This window comes from Hordeum vulgare, chromosome 5H (assembly GCF_904849725.1).
Source record: "Hordeum vulgare subsp. vulgare chromosome 5H, MorexV3_pseudomolecules_assembly, whole genome shotgun sequence".
NCBI lineage: Eukaryota > Viridiplantae > Streptophyta > Magnoliopsida > Poales > Poaceae > Hordeum > Hordeum vulgare.
This window is the reverse complement of record NC_058522.1, coordinates 112,023,730-112,035,737: the sequence shown is the minus strand read 5'-3', so window position 1 is coordinate 112,035,737 and position 12,008 is coordinate 112,023,730. Positions and strand designations below refer to the sequence as shown.

General features: G+C 45.1%; 1 protein-coding gene across 2 annotated transcripts; it reads right to left on the bottom strand.

Annotated features, from left to right (window-relative positions):
• Window positions 1-825: 825 nt before the first annotated feature.
• On the bottom strand, window positions 826-4,977 carry LOC123395463 (probable polygalacturonase). Of its 2 annotated transcripts, none has more exons than XM_045090467.1 (6): window positions 4,739-4,977; window positions 3,706-4,005; window positions 2,692-2,812; window positions 2,418-2,592; window positions 2,251-2,321; window positions 826-1,837 (listed from the first exon to the last, which is right to left on the bottom strand). In XM_045090467.1, the coding sequence occupies exons 1-6, from the start codon at window positions 4,787-4,789 to the stop codon at window positions 1,167-1,169; spliced, it is 1,389 nt and encodes a 462-aa protein (XP_044946402.1). In that variant the 5' UTR covers window positions 4,790-4,977; the 3' UTR covers window positions 826-1,166. The 2 variants fall into 2 exon arrangements, with proteins under 2 accessions (XP_044946402.1, XP_044946403.1); XM_045090468.1 differs by lacking the exon at window positions 4,739-4,977 and adding an exon at window positions 4,357-4,632.
• Between the last annotated feature and the right edge of the window lie 7,031 nt (window positions 4,978-12,008).

The following is a 12,008-nucleotide window of genomic DNA, read 5'->3' as shown; positions in this document are numbered from 1 at the left end:
GCGTCGACGAAACACCTCTTCCGCACAGGGGAGCTGCCCCGCACAACTCCACCACCGGTAGAGACGAGAGAAAGGCCCGCCGCCGCCGACGCCGCGCAGGCTTTGCTCGACGGCGTTCGCCAACGGCGGCGGAGGGAGGGGTGTTTGTTGGGTAGGCGGCTATGGTTTGGCGCCCGGGCCGCTCCGCGGGGGGAGCGACACGGGGCCTCGCGTCTAGCGCCGGCCTGTTTGTTCCAAATCCTACTGCCTTGTTCTTACTTTCGTTTCCAACACTTCGACCAGGGGACTGCAGCTCAAAAAGAAAAAAGAAAAAAAAGGACTGCAGCTTCAGCAAGTGAAAACGGCAACTGCTGCTGCAGTACAATCAATTATCGCATGAGCAGTAGACGGTGGTGGCGTCAGGAGATTGATTGCTCTTACTCCCAGCGTGTACAATCTTGGCAAAGGCGGCAGGTTGGCTGCACATGCTGCCACAAGTGACGCCAGACGAGTACAGGAGACATTAGCTATCAAGTCATCAGTGCCAGCTCCTCTCCACGCTTATTTTTATCCGGCGATTTGGTACTGATGCAGCTGGCCAAAGCTTGCACAAATGGCAACCCCCATGACATGACATGGCGACAAAGCCAAGGCAATAAAGCCTCCCAAAGAGACAAAGGAAGCCATCAAAACCGGCCTAACAACTCCATTGATACCAATTTATTTGACAGCAAGGACAAGGAGCATGCTGGGCTACAGGGGCCAGCCTGTGTATCCCAGGATAACATGTGATGCTGTTCCATTGGATGCTCACAAGATGATGATGATATGATGTACAAGGTCACCTTAACATATTGTATAATGTTTATTTTATATATAGCAATAAAATAGACAACGGTATGAACAAACTCTTTGGACTCGACAACCTACCGGACAAAATTTCTTACAGATTGAATGAACAAATGTAACTGTACAAGGAAACACCTCCCTAGACTCATCAAGAACGCCAGCCAAATTGTATTATGAGCTTCAAAGTTGACTGTACGAAGCCCGATGATTCTTTGATGAACCTATAACGGAAGAGAATTTTTTTGGGGACAAGATGTTGATGGAAGCTAGAGCCTAGATGTCTCCAGATTGTACATGGATAGAAATAGGAAAGGATGAATATTGGGTGCTATATGCATTTACGCTGTCGCAAGGGCATGGTAGCTAAAGGCCGATGAGCAGATGGAGGAATTTGAGGATTGGCTGTGAAGGTCGGAACAAGGCTCGGGAAATACCGACTCGGAGTATCCAGAAATGTTGGAGCAAGACCAGGAGGCAGAATGCGCTGAATCAGCTATGGTGAAATTGATATTGGAGAGGCAGATATTGGTGAAAGGATCGCCATCGATTCCTGACAAGACTCCTGCGACCGAGATGTTTGTTCCAACCATGTCTTTTAGGGTGATTCCACTTATCACCGGGAGCGCAGAAGGATCAAAATGGTCACCAGGATGACTTGACCAATCTCCGGTGAACTCGATTGCAACATGGATATTTTCCATTTGGACATCTGATACTATCGCATCCCTTATATAACCACCACGGCCTGGTGCGGTCCTGAAGGAGATGCCTTTGGCTGAACCATGGATATGAAGTTGATCAACATGAACATCTGAGATCCCACCAGACATCTCACTCCCAAATGCAAGAGCAGCTCCCAGTGAGGCTTGCAGATCCACTCTACTAATGTGAATGTCTGAGGTTGGCCTTCCAAATGTAATGCCATATTTGTCCCACCCACTTTTCAATGAGATGGCATCATGACCGACACTAATTCTGCTGTTCTCAATGCACATATTCGAGCATGAATCTGTAGATAAAACAATACATAAGTTATTCAAAATCTTCAGCCATACTACTGCAGTAGATCAATACTAGCAAAGAACCTGTAAAAATAACACAAGGAAATTAAGGGAACACATAATGGAAACTCAAAGCAACCTACTCGGTACAAAAATAACACAAGCAATCAGGATAAAATATCTCAGATCGACACTAGTGTTTTATCCTGATTCTTTTCATTACCGAGTAGGTTATTTTTACGAGCTCCTGGAACACATAATGGCAACTCAAACTAAGTAGCAAAACCAGTTTAATTGTGGAAAAATATCGATGTGTGTAAAGTTAGAATATATATATCCAACCAAAAGCTAATAGATGGTTTAGATCAAATATGATGCATGGACTTTTACTACAGTAGCAGCACATGAAGAGCAGTGTTACCTGGGACAATTCCATTGGTTAGTGGAGCATCCAATGCAGTCTCGATTGTGATATTGTGGATCGTCACATTGCTGGGTGGAAAAAACATGTCCTTATACAATTTGCAAATACATGTCTCAAACACTAAAATGGGTATAAATTACATCTCAAAGAAAATGTCAACATACCTGCAATAAACAGGGTGTATACCCCATGCTGGAGAATTTAAGAATGTCAAGTTTGAAATCACAATTTCTTCTGAATCCTCAAACTCAACAAGATGAGGGCGGCTATAGTTCAACTTATTTGAGCGAAACCAGTTCCACCATATCAAACCCTGACCGTCTACGATTCCATTGTTCCCTTTACAAAATGTACTTTAAATGTGACTATGAATTGAATATACTAAAACAGATAACCAACCAAATAGATTTCTGATTTCTGACAGAAAAATGTATTTACCTGTAATTATGACATCAGTAACATTATGCCCATTTATTAAGCTGCGATGCCTTGCACCCGGAAGATCGATTCCTTGGCCATATGATGGCAAAGGTTCCACAATTGGCCATTGTGTTACATCCTGCAGTGCAAATGCAAATTTATAGCCAATTTCAAATACAATAAGTAGGGAATGAATTCCAGAGAATAAAAAGAATAAATGAGATGTAAATAATGATTTTCTTCCTTTTATACTAACTTATGCTGCTTGTGTTATTTCATTTCTCATAATTTCAAACTTCAAAACAATGTAGTAGAATAAAACTCTGACAAAATGTCCTCCATTCTGTGATGTCTATTGTGTATTACAGGCACGCAATTAAAATCAGCCGGCATGATTAGAGAAGCAACTTGACTTCAAAACAATGCAAGCACAAATTGTTTTTCCTTGGTCGCTGACCTCACATGGACAGCTATGTGTCACCATTTATTGCCCTTTCTTATTAAGAAAGACAAAACGGGTAGATAGATAGTCGAATATTAAGCCGCAAGTGTTTACCAAATTTTATATACACAAAGACACCAAGTATAAGAAAATTCATAGTGATTTCCAAATATGCGCAAGACCAAAATAATGATTATATTCACAAGAAAACATCTTTCCAAGTAAAATTAGAACATTGCATATTATCTCTACCTAGAGACATGTCAAATCGTTCCAATGACATCTTCCACCAACCATACATAAACAAACAAATGAGCAGACAGCTAAGAATATTGCAAGCTCCTAACAGTTATCAAAGTTAATGCAATTGAAAGCGATGGATAAACCAACATTCATGCAACGATGCCTATAAAGTCAATTGATAACAAGAAAACATCCTAAGCTCCTACTGTGAGTGAACAGAAGCAGTAGGTATGCCACAACGATCCATGGAAGAGAAGAACATTCAATCCATGGAATCAGCAGCACTGCAGAATTCTGATGCTGATAGAATGATAAGACATTTATAAGTTACTAATGTGGAGAACAACCTTGATGCCGATGATGACAGCGTCCTTCTCTAGGAAGAGGGTGAGGTGGCTGGTGAGGTTGAAGCTGCCGGTGAGCCACCGCCCCTTGGGCACGTACAGCTGTGCGCCGCCCTTGTCAGCAAAGGACCGCAGATAGAAGATAGCGTTCTGGAAGGGCACCGTATTGAGGGTCAGGCCGTCGCCGACGGCCCCAAACTCAGTGATCGTCACGCTGTGTGGCCTCGGCCGTCCGCTGTACCGCAGACATTGCGCCTCCCCCTTCGCGAGGCCAATTACGGCAAGCAGCGATGCCAGAACTACCTGCAAACAAACAGAGCAGCACAAGAACATGAACAAGTCAGTACTGGTGTGCACAGCAACTCCATGAATCCAACACGAAGCTTCGTTTTTATTTTCAGATCAATCGGTGAAGCAAATTCGCAAGAAGCAGGAAACAGCGCATCGGATCGCAAGATCTCAACAGGAGGATCTCGAATTTGGGGATGACACCAAGCGGCGGAAATGAATAACAGTGGGGGTGTCCTAGCTCCTCACGGCGCCGTGCAACAACCAAGCTTAACCAATCCGGGAAGGAAGCGCCGCGAAGAGCAACTTCGCGGCCATAAAAACCACAGGAATTCCTTAACCCAAGCGATGATTAAACGTACTTACTAGCCTCGCCATGAGTGTCCCTCCCCCTTTGCGGCAGAAGGGGGGAGAGCGGCGCGGCGAACCAGAGGGTAGGGGCCGAGAAGATGTAGCTCTGCGAACCGCAGGAGCGGAAGACGAAGGCAAGCTGCTCAGTAATTGGCTTCGGACTGAGAGAGATGAGGAGGGGGAGGGGGAGGGAGGAGGTGGAGAGAGAGAAGAAGAAGCAGCAAGCCGCAGCAGAGCTGAAGTTTTGATGATTGGGTATGATACAGCTTGGCATGTACTATCTGTTTAGTCTTCTAGACTTTAGGCATATAATAAAAGAAGAAAAATGTAAAATCTACGCTTAGGACCAGGAAGAAAGGGGGAGGAGGAAAACTTGGAAGAAAGAGGAGAGACTGACCAGTGACCAGTGAGCTCTTATGGCGATGGTGACGATAACGACGTGGGGCATCCAACGACATGCTCTTCTAAAGACTCACCGACGACCTAGTAGGTTCACATTCTCTCTCGATCTTTGAGAGATAGTCCGATGAGGGTGTTAGCGCCCGATATGACGATCATCGAATGAGGTCAACTACAAGGTCTGACAAGAAGGGTGAGAGAAGGAAGGTGGATGTGTAGTAAGAAGGAAGAGAGTCGGAAAAGAAAGGAAGAAAGAAAGAAAGGAAGGAAGGAAGAAAGAAGAAGAAGAAGAAGAAGAAGAACAAGCCGGTGAAGGAAATAAAGGGGTCGAAGGAGAAAGAAAGACGGATAGTGACAACATAATTTGCTTCCCGATGCGTCAAGGAATTGTCTTGCCGCAACGTCATCCTAAATAATAAAGTATTAGAGCTTATAGGCGAGACACAATATTGTCAGATACTGCTTGAGCTTAAACTAACACAGATTTGTTGTTTAGTCTCAGTGTTATATGTATATAGCTTACATATTCTTTTTCTATTTTTGAACATTGGAAGGGTCCGAAATCGACAAGTTGCATTAAGTCAAAGCGACGAAACTATATCTCATTAAAGGACTCAATAAACATAAAAATACAACCCAATCCCGAAATATCCACGAGGACCGTAGTACAAAAAATAATTTATAGTTGGTGAGGGAGTCTGGGACTAAGGGGTCCTCGGACCGCTTAACTGTTCTCATGGGCCGGACTTCTGGGCATGTTCGATCATCATTGGAGGTGTTGGAATCAAGATGAACACTTTTAAAGACTTGGCGTACGATCCAAGGCGACGTAGTAATCGGCATATTCCTTTTTCATTATAGCCGACTTTGTGTAACCCTAGCACCCCTGGTATCTATATAAACTAGGGGGGCCATAGTTTGTAGGATACATTAAGCTCACTACGATTAGCGTTTTAGGCCACAACAGTCGATCTCGAGGTAGATCAACTATGTACTATGTACTACTTCATCAATACAACAAGCTCACGACGTAGGGTTTTTACCTCCTTCAAGAGGGTCCGAACCTGGGTAAAGATCGTCTCCTTCGTCCCTTATTAACCATCAATTTGAGATCCACAATTTGGATCCCTTACTCGAGATTAGCCGATTTTAACACCGACATTGGTGCTTTCATCGAGAGCTCTGTTGTAGGATCGCCAAAAGGATGACGGCTCGCTTGCTCACTAGCGAAAACATCAAGGCCGGAGATATCTTCATCTCTAACCAAACCCGTTGTTTCGGTAGTACCACCGTGCTCGTGAAAGCAATTCATCACTAGATCAACGGGTTCACCCCGGGCCAGGGATTCAAGTTCAGTGATTTGGAGTACGTCGCCGATTCCCAAGCCGATCTGATCCTGTCCGAGGTCTCGTCTTTGGTAGAAGAGCTCAAAAGTTCTGAAGCCTTAACTTCGGGTCTTCTCCCCGGCCTCGAGTCCGGGATAGAATCTACTCATGATCCGGCCTCGAGCCAGGATCTGACCATGGTGTTCGGAGGCCCGAGGGTAACCTCGTCCGAATACACTCCCTATGTTGATGCATTGGAAGTTAACTCCACTAGAGCTCTGAGGATTAGTTTGGAAAATCCCCCGTTGTCAAACGAGACGGTGACCCGAACCCAAACTATCGATAGTTCGGATGATTCGGTCCTGATCCAGGACCCTGTTGGCTCCAAGGCCATGTACGGGGAACTTTATTCCCCGCCCACTACCCACTTCATCGCAACTATCAAAGTTATAACCAATGTGTTAGACTTCTCGTCAAAAGAAGCTGAAGATATAGACACGGCTATCAGATCACCTGGTCCTCCTATAACAGGACAATGGACCGCCACCTCCACATATGACATCTACTTGGTAGACACCCCCAGGGACGATGGCACCATTGGGAAAGCAATGACGAGGCCCCGGCCCAACACAATGGCGACGAACCTGTCAAGCATCATCGCCATCGCAAAAAGCCTAAAGCTCGTAAGGGCAAGGAAAGTAATGCGGAAACCTGAGACAATCCCAACCTTGAGGATACTGAAAATCCCATCGAGTCCCTAGAACGTGCAGACCCCGAGTGCAACCCCAACTCACCAGGGTACATGGATCTAGACAAGCCTGAGGATATCGATGATTCCAAAGACAACAACTACATCCCTCCAACCGAGGAGGAAGATAGCTTGGGAGACAAGGATTTCATCATCCCCAAAGACCCAGTGGATCAAGAAGTATTCAGGCGGCAGCTCATACCCACTACACGGAGCCTCAAGCTAAAGCAGCGGCAAATCAAAGCCGAACATGACTCCATCAATGAAAGATGGAAGAAAATCTTGGCCATCGGAGAGGGGTATGGCCAGGAACAATGGTGACAAACCAAAATCTACCCACATCACCGTTTGTTGCCAGATTTTGAAGAAGACGCTTTGGAGCCCGCACCACCCAGATTTGTACAAGACAAACAACCAGACCACCCTCCTCGACAACGGGACACAAGGGAACCGGCTTACCCGGGAGACCCATGTGACATGCGAAGGTACATTAAATCGCGAACAAGACAACCAAGATCTATTTATGGATCTAGAAGCCACACTCCCACTTGACGGGGCAGGTACCAAGCTTGACCCAATCAGAACGATGGAGTTCAGGAACAACAGCACGGAAGGATCTTGTCTAATATCCAGCATGATACAAGTCAGATAAGGGGCGCCGCCCACGCAATGTGTTTCATAGATGAGGTGATGCGGCATCAGTTCCCCAAAGGGTTTAAACCCGTAAATATTGAGCGGTACGACGGGACAACCGACCCGGTCGTATGGATTGAAGATTTCCTTCTCCACATTCACATGGCTCATGGAGATGATCTCCTCGCCATCAAATATATGCCACTAAGCTCAAAGGTCCAACAAGGCACTGGTTGAATAGCCTCCTCAAAAACTCCATCGGTTGTTGGGAGGAGCTCGAAGATGCCTTTCGGGACCACTTTGAGGGAACTTATGCCTGACCAACTGATCTGATGACTTGACCCACATCATTCAACAACTCGATGAGTCATCTCGACAATCCTGGAATAGATTCCTCACCATGAAAAATTAAATTGTCGACTGTTCGGATGCCGAAGAGTTAGCCTCCTTCCGCAACAGCATCCGAGATGAATGGCTAGCCCGAACACTCGGACGGGAGAGGCCGAGGGCAATGGCTAGCCCAAACACTCGGACAGGAGAGGCCGAGGACAATGGCTGCCCTCACTTATCTCATGACCCGCCATTGCGCGGGTGTGGATATTAGGCTAGCCCGTAGGAACAACCCTCCCTTAAACCCTGGCACTTCTGTAGTCCGGGATAGTAACGGAAAATCCCGGGGCAACAAGAACAAGCATCGACACGACAGTGGTGAAGCCGATGAAACAACCGTCAATGCTGGACTCAGCAACTCTAGGCCCAGACCCAGAAAGAATCCTTCTAAAGGAAATCGGGACGGCCCGACCATGCTGGATAAAAATACTTGAGAGGCCTTGTTAGATACACGACACTGAAAACAAACCTGCTACTCACACCAACCGTAAATGTTGGGTGATCAAAGCGGCGAGCAAGAGCATGGTCGAAGACCTGGCCAAGAGCCCCCAGAGCAAGGACGACAAGGAACCCTATCACCCGAACAACGGAGGTCAGAAGCAGTTTCCCCCTAAAGTTAAAACCGTGAACATGATCTATGTCACACACTTGCCTAAAAAGGAGAGGAAGCGGGCACTTCGGGACGTATACGCCATAGAGCAAGTGGCTCCGAAGTACAAACCATGGTCAGCTTACCCGATCACTTATGACCGCACTAACCACCCGACCAGTATTCGGCACGGGGGTTCAGCGGCCTTGGTACTCGACCCCATCGTCGATGGGTACCACCTCACGCGAGTCCTCGTGGATGGGGGTATCAGCCTCAATCTAATTTATGAAGACACGGTGAGAAAAATGGGCATTGGTCTATCAAGAATCAAACCCAGCAAAAACACCTTCGAAGGAGTAATTCCTGGCATTGAGGCTTGCTGCTCGCGCACCATAACTCTAGAAGTAGTGTTCGGTTCATCACACAACTTTCACAGCGAGGACTTGATCTTCGACATTGTCCCGTTGTGCAACGGGTACCATGCACTCCATGGTCGTACAACGTTCGCCCACTTTAATGTCGTTCCCCATTATGCATACCTCAAGTTGAAAATGGCAAGACCTAAGGGTGTCATTACAGTCAATGGTAACACCGAGCGATCCCTTCGAACTGAGGAATAAACTGAAACTTTGGCAGCCGAAGTACAGGCTGGAGACGCGACTCCAAAATCGAAGCTAACCGTCAAAGAGCATAAACGAGCACATGCCCCGCCGCAGTTACATATTACTCCAGCTAAATAGGGATACGTTCCCCATAGTAGCACCTCGCCTCGAGCAAAGTACGTGCCTTGAAGGCACAATTTGCGCTTAAAATACAATGGGTAGCTATGGGGATTAATAATATACAGCCTAGTGTTCGGGCAAACCGAACTATGGCCAGTGTCGTCTTCAGACACATATAAGTACCATTAAGGACCAATTCCTGCATCAAGCCATTCCATACATCGACGGCTTCTCAAGATCTTCATTGTTTAAAAGAACTATTCATTGAAGTTCTCCCCTTTCAAGGAACATTTCCCGAAGAGTGGAGGCACAAATGTGCAGGAGGGCGTGTAAGGAACATCAAGCTAGTTATACCAAACCCTGTGTAAACCTCTACTTTGTAATTTTTTCTTCTTATATATATATAGATGAAAAGTCGCTTGGTGAGTTCGAACTGTACGATTAAAAGTTTATTGGAAATAAGGAACGCTCTTTGTGACTCACGAGCTTTTGCAATGTCTTTTGCCTCCTCCTTTTTCCGAACTATTTTTCTCGAACACTAACACAAGCCTGTTTCCATGCACATCTTAGATATTGGATATATTGATGGGGGGCTTGGCCGTCATGACCACCCTTCGGTCCGTTACAATATTATTTAGCATCCACATGTGCAAAGTCTTGTATTCGTGTTATATGCATCGGTTTTGAATTATGTCTTTCGTCAACAGTTGGGTTGCCCCGCTCCTATGCTTACCCCTTTATGTTCACCCAGTTCGGCTAAAAGAGTAAAGGGAGAACCTCCGCGATTGTACTTCCAGCTAGTCTGGTTAAGTAACTCAGCAGAGAAAGCCAAAAAGTGTTCGGCATAATAAGTGACAACTGGTCTGCGCTCCGAAGGCAAGTGTTAAATTAAGAACCGTTGGGGGTTCATTGCATTCTGCACAAGGTTTGAAATCGTTGACACCAAGTGATTATAGGTTTTTACACCACGATATAAGCCAAATATCACAATTTACAAAGGGGCTCTAATTAGCACCCGCAGTCAAGCTCCTATGGTTAAATGAAAGCCTTAAAGCTGAATAGTCTGATTGCCTGGTTTTCTCCCACGGTATTGCCTTAGGTTGCCAAGACATTGGCTAAGGGTAATAATCTGGAGGCGTAAAACACCCCTCTTAGTATCTGGTAGGGGGCTGAAGCCGACGACTGGAAACTTTCAGTATCAAAACAACCAAAACAGGAGTTGATTAGGACATCAATACCATTGTTTCACCCACAACCCCGACTGCTATACATATTGGACCAGTTACTAGAGCATGTGCATGCCAATTGAATTACGTGGAGATCTTGTTTGGTTACATTTGCGTAAGGATAGATTTCTTGATTTGCACAAGTCAAAGCTAATGCCACGTGCTGATGGTTCTTTTAAGGTGTTAGAGGAAATGAATAATAATGCATATAAACTTGAGCTGTCTGCAGAGTTTTGGGTTAGTCCCACTTCTAACATTGCATATTTGAAGCCTTATTTGGGTGAGGAAGATGAATTTCCATCAAGGACGACTTGGGTTTAAGAAGGGGTGGATGATGAGGATGCTACTTTTTGAGCTTGCGTTGGTTTTCCCTTGATGAGGAAAGGGTGATGCAGCAAAGTAGATAAGTATTTCCCTCAGCTTGTTGAGAACCAAGGTATCAATCCAGTAGGAGGAACAAGCAAGGCCCCAATCGTAGTACATACACAAACAATCAAACACTTGCACCCAACGCTAAAAAGGGGTTGTCAATCCCTTCAGAGTTATTTGCAAGGATGAGATCTGATAGAGATAGATAAAAGATTGCTAGAACTAAAAGTAAACAAAATTAAATAATTAGTAACAATATATTTTTGGTATTTTTGATTTATAGATTTGAAAGTATAATATGGAAAATAGACCCGAGGGCCATAGGTTTCACTAGAGGCTTCTCTCATAAAGGAAAATAATACGATGGGTGAACAAATTACCGTCTAGCAATTGATAGAAAAGAGAATAATTATGAAGATATCCAAGGCAATGATTATGCATATAGGCATCACGTCTGTGTCAAGTAGACCGAAACGATTCTGCATCTACTACTATTACTCCACACATCGACCGACTCTTGCCTGCATCTAGAGTATTAAGTTCATGAAGAACAGAGTAACACATTAAGTAAGATGACATGATGTAGAGGGATAAACTCAAGCAAGATGATGAAAACCCCATTTTTATCCTCGGTGGCAACAATGCAGTACATGCCTCGCTACCTCTACTTTGTCACTGGGTGAGGACACCGCAAGATTGAACCCAAAATTAAGCACTTCTCCCATTGCAAGAATTACCAATCTAGTTTGCCAAACCAAACCAATAACTCAAAGATACTTGCTAAGATATGAAATCATGCATGTAAGAATTCAGAGAAAATTCAAATAATATTCAAAGATAATCTGAACATAAACCCACAATTCATCGGATCTCGACAAACACACCGCAAAAGAGTATTACATCGGATAGATCTCCATGAAGATCATGAAGAACATGGTATTGAAGAACAAAGAGAGAGAAGAAGCCATCTAGCTACTAGCTATGGACCCATAGGTTTGTGGTGAACTACTCACACATCATCGGAGGGGCAATGTAGTTGATGTAGATGCCCTTCGTGATCAATTCCCTCTCCGGCAGATTACCGAAAAAGGCTCCCAGATTGGATCTCACGGGAACAGAGGCTCTCGACGGCAGAAAAGTATTTTTGTGGCTCTTTTTGGTAATGGGGGAATATTTGGAAATTTACAGGCCAAGGATTAGGGTTAGGACAGCTGCAGGGGGGCCACAAGCCATGGGCGCCCCCTTAGGGCACGCCCTGTAGGCTTG